Raw genomic sequence first — 15037 nt, forward strand, 5'->3', positions numbered from 1 at the left:
TGCTCTCGGGCCTCCCTCCCTGGCCACGGGGAATGACCAAGTCCTGGAATACTTTAATGAATTTGGAAAACCCCTGAGGATTGACTGCAGACAATCTAGACTTTGACCTGACATGAACCCCACTGTTCTGCTGAAGTGGCCAGACTCTAGGGCAAGAGGTGTGGACATGGGGCTGTGGGAGCCAACGCAAAGCCATTCTCAGAAAGCAAAATCCGGAAGGGCCTGAAGGCATCTTTCTTCTTTTTTTTTTTTTTCCTTCTTTTCCAAGTGAGAGGAAGGAAGATAGACAAACTCCCACATGCACCCCAACCGGAATCCACCTGGCAACCCCCCTCTGGGGCTGATGCTCTGCCCATCTGGGGCCACGCTTACAACCAAGCTATTTTTAGCACCTGAGGCAGAGGCTCCAAGGAACCATCTTCAGTGCCTGGGGCCAGTGTGCTTGAACCATCGAGCCATGGCTGCGGGAGGAGAAGAGGGGGTGGGATTGGTGGAGAAGCAGATGGTCACTTTTCCTGTGTGCTCCGAATGGGAATCGAACCCAGGACATCCACATGCCAGGCTACCACTCTACCACTGAGCCAACAGGCCAGGGCCTCTCCTTTTTTTTTTTTTTTTTTTTTTTTTTTTAAGCAAGAGAATTCTGTGCCCCTTGGCCATTCTGAATGAAACTCCAGCAGGACCCTAGGTGAACCCTGACCAACACAATCCCATTTTCATCACCCGGTTTTGCTCAGCACGGCTCACGGTTCTTGGTAAAAGATACCACCGGAAACATCTTGGTGCCTCACCTGAAATGTCCCTCTGGGTTGAGATACTGTCTTGCTTCCCTTGTGCCCCCTCTCTGCCAATAGCAAGTGGAACGCAGTTAGAAATTAGGCCCTGTCAACCTGGAAAGGATGTTTGAAAGAATGATTTCTTTGTGAGGACAGTAACAGAGAACTAGCTGGAAACTTGCTCTACCCACCGCGTGAGTTTGTATACACAGCAGTGGGCAAAAGCGGGTTCATCACCATCATAAATAATCCAATCATCAATACATACTAACAGCGGGATAAAGTCTGTGCTTCACGTTCTCACAACTGCCTGTCTGCCTTTGCCCACCGTGTATAAAACGCCCGCCCTCCTTTCGTGAACGTAAATGCATTTCCCAGCGGTTAGACGCGGGTGTCCACAAAGGAGCTGTCCGTCTCTGGTGGGGGGTTGTGCTGGTCCGAGACGCACTCAGCCCTCACGGCTGGGTAGGACGTGAGCCAGGCCCCTGGTGACGGCCGCCACCATCTGGGCCCTCTCTCCTGATGCTGGCTGGTCCCGGTGGCCTCGCTAGATGGAACAGGGTACCAGCCATCTGGAGGCGGGAGGCATGACCCCGGAGGATCACCCTGGGGGTCACGCCGCCCTCTACACCTCTGGAGGAAGATGCCTGCATCCTCCCTGAAGGAATCAAGTGTTAGATTTCACCGTCATTCGATCCAGAGCTGAAAACTGCTACTGTAGCTAACTAACCCTCTAGAGGGATGACTGGGAAAAAGAGAGATGCATCCTGTCCGCTGAAAGCCGGTGACCCGGGGCTGCAGGGAGCCAGCCGGGCAGTGCCCGGAGGATGGAGTCTGCGGGGAGGGACAGTCCCCGTCCCCTGTGCTTTGGCCGCATGGGGACTCAGTGGAGGATGTCACGGGAAAGTCATTAAAGAATTATGACCAGGTAGGTCAGTAGCATCCTCAAGTTGTCGTGGGAATGTTCTGCAGGGGATGATGGGTTGATAAATATATCTATACTTTTCGCTGTTTGATGGATGAAGATGAATGTCATAAAAAAAAAATTTCACGGATGTGCAAGTGAAAGGTTAGTGTCTTTTTTGGGATGTACAGAGGAGGTCACACATTTTGAATTGACAGACATCATTTGTGCATGTTTTCTTTGGTGGAGATGAGAGAATTACATACACACACACACACACACACACACACACACATACACACAAACAGGCCGATATTTTACAACTCATGAAATTGAAGTCTCTATCATGTTACCTCTCTGTTGTCCTCCATTTGTAGGGGGGGGGGGCAAAAAGAGAAAGAAAAAGCCACAAGAGAATTTTATTTTGATTATTGGGTCAGAAGGGGTCATTTTGCAAATATTGTTCCAGAAGGAAAAAAATAAGGAGAATGTCTTCTTGGGATATAAGGACAAAACAGACTGAGAATCAACAGACAAAGGACTCTCTTCAAGGTGGGGCAGGCCACAGGGAGCTGTTCGTATGAGTGACTTGGCTTTTATAGACAGATGTCACCCTAGACTATTCATGGCTCTCTTGTGAGATTATCTTCCCAGAAGAAAAGCGAAAAAATAATTTTCCTTAGTTTTTTTTTCCCTGCTGCCGGAATCATTGGTTTTTCTAAAACCTGAGCAGAGACTGAATTATTGTCAGTGACACATATTTCTCCTAGAAACAGCTGGAGACGTCAAAACAGTGTTCCTGGAAGTATTTCTTTATGAATAGATTGTTATGTTGAGAGTGATTGTCAAGGTTGACACTATTCTGGTTCTATGGGTTTTTCTTTTTTTAAGTATTTTTTAACCAAAGACTTCTTCACACAGTGAGCTCTTAATTTCCTGTTCATGTCTAGCACGTTTCAATATCAGGCTATGAAGGTATTAATTTTTATTCCCTACCGGAGATATGTTCATTATGGCATCTCACAGGTTTCCGTAAATGTTTCTTGTCTCAGGTGCCAGATTAATAACTCTCGTCATCCCCCGCATCTAGACTCTCCGCTCGCTCATTCTAATTTCTAACTGACTTGCTTCTTAAATCAAACAAGAAACACCAACAAAATATTTTTTTAAAAGAACTATGTTGTCAGTCTCCTTTGCCTAGTTATATACCTCATTAAGCGTATTAACTTTGCATTACAAGCGAGATGCCTGTTTGTAGTTTTTATATATTTACACGTGTATCTGTGTGTGTGTGTGTGTGTGTGTGTATAAAGAATTTTTATTGCTAGATAAGCAAATAATGACACATGGTCATAGAGAACAAAAGGAATTATTTTTTGAACTAGAACCTGAGTCACTGTAATGTTCTGCCGTAACTTTCCTCCTCATTATAGTGACTTACATAGTATATTAACAACTGAAATGGAAACTGAGTCGCTGTAATGTTCTGCCGTAACTTTCCTCCTCATTATAGTGACTTACATAGTATATTAACAACTGAAATGGAAACTGAGTCGCTGTAATGTTCTGCTGTAACTTTCCTCCTCATTATAGTGACTTACTTAGTGTATTAACAACTGAAATAGAAACTGAGTCACTGTAATGTTCTGCTGTAACTTTCCTCCTCATTATAGTGACTGACTTAGTATATTAACAACTGAAATAGAAACTTGAGGGATTGATATTTTTCGTATGAATTTTAAATCCACATGAGAAAAATATTTCAAACAGTGATGTTTTACTGTATAAAAGAGTAGAATTATGGACCATCATGGATTAATAGGCACAAATAAATAACTGAATTATCACTAGTAGTGTAAATATGTTCCCTTGCTTTACGTTTAAATCAGAGGTCACTGATTCTCAAATATAAAACTGTAGTATTGGGGGGGGGGGGAATGACTGTAAAAATAAATATTTACCTCTAAGAAAAGGCATCTCTGATGGTGGGGAGGAGAGACTTCTGCCTATTACGTGATCTATTTATGTATTATTTAGGCTCTTTTTTCACTAAGAGTGTGTTATTTGCTTACTTGTGTTATTTCTTTAACGTTTTAAACAAAACAGGCATATAATCCCATCACGGGGAACTTGGGAAATAGCGAAGACAAATATTTTTTAATCCTACCACCAACTCCCTCCTAGCTCATCCTTAGTACTCACTGCTCATCATTAGTATTTTGATTTTCTTGTCTTTCCATCGGAATATATGTAATTATTCTCTTTACGATTTCAGGGAACTAAATGAAGTTGGCAGGTTAAGTGAAGTTCATCTGCCTTAACTGATGTTTTCCCCCAAATGTCTGTCCAACAGTTGGGTCCAGACCCCCACTCCCACCCCCCAGCCCAGCTCTTGGGGTCTATGGACAAGCGTTGTCCGTCCAACTTATAAAAAAAAAATTAGATTCAAAACTGAAAACATCCCCATGTCAAAAAATTATATAAACAGAACCGAGCAGAGTCTTGGTTATTATGGCATTTTTACTCCACAGACATTATAGTATTTTTAAACGTCAAGTTAAAGTAAAACGATCCTTGTCATTTCACATGTGCCCCAGGTCCTAGACACCCAGCTGCTCAGTGTTGCTGACCTAGGGCTAAAAGGTTAACTGTTTCTATTTCTGTTTCTAGTGTGAACCGGAGAGGTTACTGCGGACCTGCTCCAGCACGCATGCGCGCGCACACACACGCACACGCTTGTCTTTTACGGAGACGAGGGGGGCATTTGTTTAGTTCTGAAAGGTGACCAGTGTCCCTTCCGATGGATGACGCTGCCCTGGATTCTACCTCCTTGTCGTTGCCCCTGCCTGCGGCCTTCCCTGCGTCTCTGACAGTAAATAATTCATGAAGGAGAACTGTCACGTGGAATGGGAAGCAAAGCCCTCTTAGTTCCATCTTAAACCGCTGACACGCCACAACCGTTTCTGACTCTTCCTTCCAAAAATACACGGCCACCCCCCCCTCAAAAAAAAAACACAACACCCCACAATACTCTCCACGCAGACGCAGCCGTTCAGCAGTGATGCACATTGTACGTGAACCTCACCCACTTAGGCGGGTTCTAGAGCACTGGCCGTGGCCACGGGGCCAGTCGTGGCTCAGCATAAGCCGCTCAAGACCCTGGATGGTACTGACGGCTTGTCTGTGCCTTTCTGACAGAGCAGGATTTGCCTGCGCTGGTTGGGGGGGGGGGGGGGGGGGAGCTCCCTCAGCACTCCAGATGGCGGGCCCTGCATTTAGGGTGACTGTTTTGACCGACTCCTCCCAACATCAGGTTATGGAAAATGTTCAAATGCGCAGTCAAGTTGGAAGAATTCAACCGCATGCGTCTGCGTCCCTACTGCTTAGAGTCTACTGTTGACGTTTTCTTTTTTTTTTTTTTTTTTTTTTTTTTTTTCTGAAGCTGGAAACAGGGAGAGACAGTCAGACAGACTCCCGCATGCGCCCGACCGGGATCCTCCCGGCACGCCCACCAGGGGCGATGCTCTGCCCACCAGGGGGCGATGCTCTGCCCATCCTGGGCGTCGCCATGTTGCGACCAGAGCCACTCTAGCGCCTGGGGCAGAGGCCACAGAGCCATCCCCAGCGCCTGGGCCATCTTTGCTCCAATGGAGCCTTGGCTGCGGGAGGGGAAGAGAGAGACAGAGAGGGAAAGCGCTGCGGAGGGGTGGAGAAGCAAATGGGCGCTTCTCCTGTGTGCCCTGGCCGGGAATCGAACCCGGGTCCTCCGCACGCTAGGCCAACACTCTACCGCTGAGCCAACCGGCCAGGGCAGTTGACGTTTTCTAAAACCAGTTCTTCAGCTTCCTGTTTGTTCCTTTATCCACCACCCGACAATCATTATTTCTATTTATTTTTTATTTATTTGCGAGAGAGACAGAGAGAGGGACAGACAGACCGAAAGAGAGAGAGAGAGAGAGATGAGAAACATCAGTTCTTCATTGCGGCACCTTAGTTGTTCATTGACTGCATTTTTAATATGTCCCTTGACCCGGGGGGGCTCCAGCAGAGCGAGTGACCCCTTGCTCAAGCCAGTGACCTTGGGCTTCAAGCCAGCGACCTTGGACTTCTGGCCAGTCACTTGGGCTTCAGGCCAGTGACCATGGGGTCATGTCTACGATCCCACACTCAAGCCAGCGACCTCTCGCTGCAGCTGGTGACCTCTGGCCTCTCGAACCTGGGTCCTCTGCATCCCAGGTCGACACTCTATCCACTGCGCCATCACCTGGTCAGGCAGTCCATTATTTTTAATGCGTTTCAGAATGGCAAACACCTGTACACTTCACCCTCAACTACTTGAGCATTCGTGTTATTGACTATGGTTCAATATCATTTATGGTTTGGGGGTTGTTTCTTTTTAGGTAAAATGTATATAAAGTCAAAGGTACGTATCTTCACTGGACTAGTTGATAAGTTTTGAAATAACCCCGGTAGAATGAAATCACCATCAAGATATGACAACATCACCCAGACAATGTGCTCTTGTCCCTTCCTTGGTAAACTTCATGCCTTTCGCTATTCCCCCAGAAAACCACTCACTGTTTGGATTTTTTTTTTCCACCCATAGATTAGACTCGTTCTGCGTGATCATTCCCTTCAGCATTACATTTTCAGATTTGCATGTCATGGATTTGTAGTTTATTCCTTTGTGTGGCTGAGTAGCCAGGAAACCACAGTGCCTCGTTATTTACTCTGTTGACGGCTACCTGCGTTATTGACAGTTTGGAAACAGGATGAATGAAGCTGCTATGAGCGTTCTTGGATACATTTTTAAATTAGACATATTTGTCTTGGGTAAATATCTAAGAATAAAACTGTGGGTCGTAGGGTCAGTGTATGTTTAGTTTTATGAGACACTCCCAGACTTTGTTTCCAAAGGGGTGCTGCTCTTTTACGCTCCAACCAATAAGGTCTCGGTGTCCTGGTTACTCTATAGCTTTACCAAGTTCTTTTAAATGTTAGTGATTCTAGTGGGAGTATCATGGTGTCTCCTGGTGGTTTTAATGTGCATGTTCCTGATGACTAAGTGATGTTGAGTTCTTTGAGTGGATTCTAACAGTTCAGATCTTTGCTCGTTTGTAAGTGGGTTGTTTGTCCTTTATTACTGAGGTCTAGTTCTTTTCATAGTCTGGATACTATTCCTGCTGTGGGTACGTTTTGCAGATTATTTTCTTTGACTATGCAACTTGCCTGTTCAGGGTTAAAATGGAAGATCAATCTGTTGATGGGCAGAAGTTTAAAAGTTTGGTGAAGTCTAATTAGCAAGTCTTTTCTTTCATGGTTATTGTTTCCTGTGTCCTTAGAAACCTTTGAGTCTGCCCAGGTGGTGGCACAGGTGGATAGAGCGTTGGACTGGGACACAGAGGACCCAGGTTTGAAACCCTGAGGTCACCGGCTTGAGCGTGGGCTCACCAGCTAGAGTGTGGGATCATAGACATGACTCCATGGTCACTGGCTTGAAGCCCAAGGTCACTGGCTTGAGCAAGGGATCACTCGCTCTGCTGTAGCCCTCCAGTCAGGCAATATGATAAAGTAATCAATTAACAACTAAGGTGCCACAACAAAGAATTGATGCTTCTCCTCTCTCTCCTTTCCTGTCTGTCTGTCCCTATCTGTCCCTTTCTCTGTCTCTTTCTGTCTCTGTCACCAAAAAAGAAAAAAAAAACACCTTTGATTACTATTAAGTCATGAAGCTATTTTTCTGGGTTTTTTTTTCCTAGACTCTCCCTAGTTTTAACCTGTATGTGTAGATCCACGATCCATCTCAAGTTAATTTTTGTGTGCGGTGAGAAAAAGGGGTCTGGGTTTCTTTTCATTCAAGGTGGGGTGTCCAGGTGTCCTGACACCGTTTTTTGAGAAAGGCTTTGCTTTTCTCACTGGATGCCTTTGACGCCCTTGTCGAAAATCAATTGGCAGTGCCTTCTTAACGATTCCCACGAGCCAGCAGGGGCGGTAACTCTGTGTGCATGCTTCTGTCCACCCAGGTGCCAGGGACATGGGCAGCAAACTGTCCGCGCCAGGCACAGTGCAGTGTCCTGGGACAGAAGACATTCACACCGCCTACAAGCAGGGGGACCGCAGCAGAGCCCGCCACCTGCTCAGAGAGGCTTGTGACGAGAGCGTGTCCCAGCTGGAAAAGGTAAGGTCGATGCCGGACCCTCCAGTCAGGCCCGGGGGCCTGGGTTGGGCAAAGGTTGTGGTTCAGATTATCTTCTTGTTATCATCATAATTATAATGAGGATTTAAATTTTTTTTTTTAATTTACTGATTTTAGGGAGTGAGGAATGGAGAGAGAGAGAGAAGTAAAAAGAGAGAGAGAAACATCCATTTGTTTTTCCATGTATTTCTGCATTCATTGGTTGATTCTTGTACGTGCCCTTACCGGGGATCGAACCCACAACCTGGGTGTATCGGTAACTCTAAACAACTGAACTACCTGGCCAGGGCGTAATAAGCATTTTCTCTTTTATTGCATTCTAGAAATACCTTGTTTCACACGACCTTTTGCAGCAACTTCTCGCCTTGCCATCCGCTAAGGTCACCTCTGCCACCTTCCCAGGGGACAAGGGATGAGTGACCGACACGCAAAGAACAAAATGCCGACCGGAGGGTTTATCCTGCAGCACTCTTTCACACTTTTTTTTCTTATAAAAAGAGCACATGCTCCAAAAAGAAAAATCTAGAATTATGTAAAAGTAGAGAAAAAAAGAGAACAAGAAAATAAACATAGCCCTAATACGTTAATCATCCCACTTAGCAGTTTTAGAAATATTCTTCCCGCCTGACCAGGTGGCAGTGCAGTAGATAGAGTGTTGGCCTGGGATGCAGAGGACCCAGGTTCAAAACTTTCGACGTTGCCACTTTGAGCATGGTCTTACCAGCTTAAACAGAGTCACTGGCTTAAGCAAGGGATCGTAGACATGACCCCATGGTTGCTGGCTTAAGCTCAAAGGTCGCCGGTTTGAGCAAGGGGTCATTCAGTCTGCTGGAGCCCCCTGGTCAAGGCACATATGAGAAATCAATCAATGAACAACTAAGGTGCTGCAACGAAGAACTAGTGCTTCTCATCTCTCTCCCTTCCTGTCTGTCTGTCTGTCTCTCTCTCTCTCTCATAAAGGAAAATATATATATATATTTTTTCCAGCCTGCTGATCTGTATTTCTAACAGAGATACAGTGCTATTGTATGTACAGTCCTACATGTTGCTTTTTCTTTGAAACCGCGTGTGACTCTACACCTCCGGCATCCCCGGCTGTGTGCGGCTCCGTTCCGAGTCCTGGGTGCTCAGCTCTGGTCTTGCCCGTGGACTTGACAAAGCAATGGAGAGTTGATTCTGTGGGTCATTTCCAGCAGTACTGGTCTCGCTGAAGTCCTGATCCTGTTCTCTTTGGCCAGGGCCAGCTTCTGAGCCTCTCAGCGGCCTACGGGGACCTGGAGACCGTCCGGTATCTGCTCACAGAGAGACAGGTGCAGCTGCCGACCGAGCCCACCGATGACAACCCCGCCGTGGTGGCCGCGCAGTTTGGGCACACAGACGTCGTGCATGAGTTACTCGAGTCTTTACCAGGTAAACCCCAGGACATGACCTCTTTACCGCCACTCAGGGACGCCTTTCTTAGAAACCAGGCAGGCATTTTGGAGGGTTTGTACCCCCAAATGCTCATTCTCTGCACTTTTACCCATCGTCAGCTCCTGCAGCAACCCCCGTCCCGCATCTCACTCCCTTTCACTTACAAGGGAAACTCTCTCACGCTGTATTTGAGAAAGAATATAGATCTATGCTCCTTTTGTTTGTTTTAACTTAATAGGCTTTCTTGTTTTTTAATATTTTTATTTATTAATTTTAGAAAGAGAGAACGGAAGAGAGAGACACAGACAGGAACATCAGTCTGTTTCTGTATGTGCCCAGATCAGGGATCGAACCCACAACCTCTCTGCTTTGGGATGATACTCTAACCAACCGAGCTATCTGGCTAGGTTGACTCTTTTTTTAAAAGCTGTTTTAGGGGCCTGGCCGGTGGGCTCAGCGGTAGAGCGTCGGCCTGGCGTGCGGGGGACCCGGGTTCGATTTCCGGCCAGGACACATAGGAGAAGCGCCCATTTGCTTCTCCACCCCCCTCTCCTTCCTCTCTGTCTCTCTTCCCCTCCCGCAGCCAAGGCTCCATTGGAGCAAAGATGGCCCGGGCGCTGGGGATGGCTCCTTGGCCTCTGCCCCAGGCGCTAGAGTGGCTCTGGTCGCGGCAGAGCGACGCCCCGGAGGGGCAGAGCATCGCCCCCCTGGTGGGCAGAGCTTTGCCCCTGGTGGGCATGCCGGGTGGATCCCAGTCGGGCGCATGCGGGAGTCTGTCTGACTGTCTCTCCCCGTTTCCAGCTTCAGAAAAATACAAAAAAATAAAAAGCTGTTTTAGGTTTACAGAAAAAATTGATGGGGCAGTACAAAGGATCCCCCCAACACACACACACCTGCTATGGTTTCCCCTATTATTATATTTGTATTTTGTATAAATGTGGTACATTTGTTACAATTATTGAACCAATACTGATACATTATTACTAACTAAAGTCCATAGTTGACTTTAGGGTTGTACACTCCATGGGTTTGGACAAATGTATCCACTATTAAAGTATCATAAGGAATAGTCTCAATCTCGGAAAAATCCTCTGTGCTCTACATACTCATCCCTCCCTCCCACCCCTCCACCCCTGGCGACCCTGATCTTCTGGCTAACTCCATAGTTCTGCCTTTTCCCGAGGGCCATGTACTTGGAATCATATAACATGGTAGCCTTTTCAGACTGACTTCTTTCACCTAGCCATATGCATTTAAGCTTTCTCCATGTCCTTTTTGTGGCTTAAGATCCAATTCATTTTATCGCCCAATAATATTATATGGTTTGGATGTGCCATGTGAGGTTGCTTTTTTAGTAACAAGTGATTTTATTTCTCGTGGTCGATTCAGGGTGTCCCGGTCTTCTTTAATTTCCCGTGGTGGCCTCAGATCTGCAATACTGTACAAGTGCAGTCGTCACTACAATTATAGGCTGAGGCATTGCCTAACCAGTGGTCATTGAGAATTAGGGTATTGCTTGGGTGCAGGGCAGGGTTCATAATGTACAACAGGGCGGCCTCACAGGGCCTCTCACTTAAGTCACTACCTTGAAATTTTTAATACTTTTCCAGCATGAGCCCCCCCAAAATTATTTATTGATCCTTTGGGGGGATGGGGTGTCCAGCTATGTGCTTTGAAATAGGTTTTCACCCAGAGTTAATTCTGAGATGGTGCTCCCTTTGGGTCTGGAGGGAGCGTGAAGTTATGGACAGAAATCAGGGCAGTGGTAGGGCCCATGGGTGCCAATTGGGTCAAGCAAGGCACAGGAGGGCAGGGAGGATCTGGGCACCCCTGAGGAGCTATTGGCTCACACCCTCTCTTTGGGGATCCCCAAGGGTAGCTCTGTGCTTGCCCCAAAGAGTCTCACCTACTTGCACAGCTTACGTATTCCAAGCATTTGCCAAGTCTTGGACACTCTGCAGAACTTTAGGGTCACCGCGACGTTTTAAAAGGTGGCCCCAGCCCTTTCGTGCCTCTGGTCAAGCAAAGGAAGGCCAAGCAGCATCACAGGGCTGAGGTTGAAGTATTTACACAGTGCTCTGTGAGTACATGGCAGGTAATGGTCTCGTCTGGGGGCAGGACAGGGGTCTTCAGAGAGCACGGACGTCTGGGTGGGGTTTTGCACGGTGAATAGGAGTTTACTTGGCAAGTATTGGGTCGTCTGCTTTTGAACGGCTCGCTTTTCGGATCCTGCACCCCCCCCCCCTTTGATTAGTTCATCATAGTTATTTGTGGAGGGCAAAGAAGGGGCACTTTTTAGCACCTGCTGTAGCCCAGGCACTGGACCAGGGGTGAATGTGCTGCATTTTCATTGCTGCCGTTTCCCCCTCACCCATATGTCCTGGTCAGTTTCCTAGTGTGAAAGGGAAGGTTCCTCTCAGTGTTTGGGAGCATGAGGTCCCTAAGAATTTCCCACCTCTGGGAATGAGACCGCCTTCTGATGCAACCGGAAAGTGTCCACGTGTAGGATGGGGACATTTCTCCCTGGCTGCTAGACCCAAAAGATATTCCCCTACTCTGAACTTGAATATACAGTGAATGCTTCAGCCCACGCTGTTCCTGTCTGTTCGAGGCCCGTTATTTTATCCTGAAATTAGGTAGGCCGTCCTTTCAAGGAGTAACTCTCCAAGTTGTCGGCTGAAAAGTGAGCTCTTTTATACTGATGGAAACAGCACGCAAATATCACAGATAATCTGGCGAGGCTGGAGAAGCATTGGCACTCTAAGAACATGACGATGTCACCTAGTGAGTGATGTCAGGCCCTTGGCATTCATTACGTTCTGTAATCCTCAGGTTAGATTTGGGAGGTTGGACGTTATCGTTCCCTTTTGACAGAGAGGTCAACTGAGTCAGAGAGAGGTTGAAAAATGTGTCGTCCAAGATCACCCAGCTAAATTTTAACCCTAGACCATCTGTGTCTCCAAAACCCATGCCCCTGTGTGTTATTCTAGTTTAGAGATGAGGTTGGGACTGCATTGGGGGGGGGGGGGGCGGTGAGAAGGGGGCTCAGAATCCCACTCCCCAGAGATAATAGTGGGGGGCTTCCTTCTAGTCTTATCTTCACATGTTTTTCATTCTGTGACCATCAGAGCATACGGTGTTTTGAACACTGCTTGTCCTCACTTGACGCTGTGGGACGAGCCGACTTGTTTGTTATGAAGCAGGGTGGGAAGGTGTAATGGGCAGTTCAGAGGGACTATTCAGCAAACGTGGTCAGCCTGGCAGACATGACTTTGAGCTGGAAACGGGACGGTGGGAGTTGGCGGCTGGTCCAAGGGGAAGTCAGCGTGGGAACCACCAGAGCCCTTCGGGACCACCGTCCCTCTGCCCTGTTGCTGTCTCTTGCCAGGTCCCTGTAGCCCCCAGCGGCTACTGAACTGGACCCTGGCCCTGGCTTGCCAGCAAGGGCACCTGGCACTGGTGAAGCTGCTGGTCCTGACGCACGGGGCCGACCCCGAGAGCTACGCGGTCAGGAAGAACGAGTTCCCGGTCATCGTGCGCTTACCCCTCTATGCAGCCATCAAGTCAGGTGGGTGCCCCGGTCGGCCCCGCCCCCGCCCCCGCCCATGAGAACTGTCCCGGTTTTGAGACACGGAGCCAGAGCCGGAGTCTGCCCCTCCCCCCTGGTTCTCACTCACCTGTGTGGAAACGTGTGCAGCTCCCGTTGTTTCTTTTTCAAAATGTCCACATCCTCTCTTACTCCCCAACTCACCTCCCCTGCCAGGGGATTTCAGGGACGGGGACCAGCTGCAGCCAAGGAAACCCACACACATTCACACGAACAGGAACTTGATGCGTCAGGGAGGCAATGGAGAAGTTCAGCCCCAACCCAGAAACTTGCTCTGTTTCATTCCCCCCCCCCCCCCCACGACGAGCATCTGTTGTCTCAGACAGGTGTGGCGCACACCACATCTGGAAGACCCTGAGCTCCCTGTGTCTGTCCTGTAGGGAATGAAGATGTCGCCATATTCCTGCTCCGGCACGGGGCTTTCTTCTGTTCCTACATCTTACTGGACAGCCCAGACCCCAGCAAACATCTCCTCAGGAAGTACTTCATCGAAGCCAGCGCCTTGCCCAGCAGTTGTTCGGGGAAAATGGTGAGTAGTCCCTGCCCATAGATGGACGGATGAAGAAGAAGGGGTATAGACCTACTAGGGGATATTTCTCTTTAAGTGAGAGGAGGGGAGATAGTGAGACACACTCCCGCATGCACTGCGACTGGGATCCGCCCGGCAACCCCCATCTGGGGCAACACTAGAACCAATCGAGCCATGGCTACAGGAGGGGATAGGAAGGGGAAAAGGAGATGGGAGAAGCAGAGATGGTTGCTTCTCTTGTGTACCCTGACTGGGGATCGGACCTGGGACATCCATACACTGGGCCAACGCTCTATCCACTGAGCCAACCAGCCAGGGCTGGGATATTTTTAAGCCATGAGATATAAAGAATGTATTCTGCCACTTGTAACCATGTGGGTGGACCCTGAGGGCATTAGGCTAAGAGAACTAAGTCAAGCAGAAGGTGACAAAAACTGTATGATCTCCCTTACGTACGCATGCAATCTAAAAATGCCAAACTCCTAGAAACAGAAAGTAGAATGGTGGATTTCAGGGGCTAGGGGTGGGGGGTTGGGGGCAGGTTGGTCAGAGGGCACAAAGTTCATTGAAAAGGGGAATACATTTTGGAGACCTAATGTACAGCCTTGTGATATAGTTAACAATATACCATGGTGTATACTCAAAAGTTTCTAAGAGAGTCAATGATCAACATTCTTACCACCAAAAAAAGAAATGGCAATTGGGTGACATGAGGCAGGCCTTGGCTAACTATGTGGTGGTAACCATCTTGCAATCAATGTATGGGTGTCAAATCAACACGGAGTGCACCTTACACTTACCCCAATGTTAGATGCCCATTATATCTCAGTAAAACTGGGGGGGGGGAGGAAAACATAGACAAGCTTTTGTTTTAGTTTTTCATTTTCATAACAAAAAGAACATGGCATTATTTACATTACCTCCAACTTGTTTTGTTTTTTTTAACTTACCACTCCATAATGGACCTCCTCTAGATCGGTGAAGGTGGAGAGAGGTCACTGTTGTTAAGTATGTGCCTTCAATCTGTAGAGTGAACGTAGCTTAGGTGACTTGGCTGTCCTATCGGCGGACCTGCGAATTATTTCTGGGTTTTTCTTCCTTGTACTATAATAGAACCTGGTCTTTTAGGATGTCTGCTTTATGTAGAGAGCAAAGTCGTAAAAGCGGACCACTGTGGAATCCACACTTGCCCTCCTCTCCCCCCCCCCAAAAAAAAAGCTGTGTGATTCACACCCTCGCTGGAAATATGCGGGGATTTCTGTCCCCTCAGCTTGGCCAGAGCTAAGTCTTCAGAAGCGTTTACATTTTTATCATTCTCATGGGCAGAACAGTGATGTCTTCTTGTTTTTACCATCCACGTATATGATGCAGAGAACATGGAGCATTTTTCATACTTTCATGAATGGTTTGACTTCCCCCTTCCGAGTGCTGCCTGTTACTGTGTGTGGGTGATCTGTCTAAAGGGCAGTGTTTGTCCCAGCCTGCTCACTTTGGAGGACTTCTTTTTGTATCTTAGCAGTTTTAAGCCTGTGTTTATCACCCATGTGGCCAATGGCTTTCGCAATCCGTTATGTTTTTTTTCTTCTTTTGTCTGTTATCTTTTGCAATAACG

The 15037-nt window shown here is 47.5% G+C and overlaps 1 protein-coding gene across 1 annotated transcript in view; it reads left to right on the forward strand.

The window, feature by feature from the left end:
* Positions 1 to 15037, forward strand: part of LRRK1 (leucine rich repeat kinase 1) — a 98893-nt gene that overhangs the window by 18478 nt on the left and 65378 nt on the right. The window contains exons 5-8 of the mRNA XM_066355407.1: positions 7704 to 7858; positions 9115 to 9286; positions 12678 to 12857; positions 13277 to 13425. Of these exons, the coding sequence (XP_066211504.1) occupies positions 7704 to 7858; positions 9115 to 9286; positions 12678 to 12857; positions 13277 to 13425 (656 nt within the window). The remainder of the gene's footprint in view (positions 1 to 7703; positions 7859 to 9114; positions 9287 to 12677; positions 12858 to 13276; positions 13426 to 15037) is intronic.

This window comes from Saccopteryx leptura, chromosome 13 (genome assembly GCF_036850995.1).
Source record: "Saccopteryx leptura isolate mSacLep1 chromosome 13, mSacLep1_pri_phased_curated, whole genome shotgun sequence".
Classification (NCBI taxonomy): domain Eukaryota; kingdom Metazoa; phylum Chordata; class Mammalia; order Chiroptera; family Emballonuridae; genus Saccopteryx; species Saccopteryx leptura.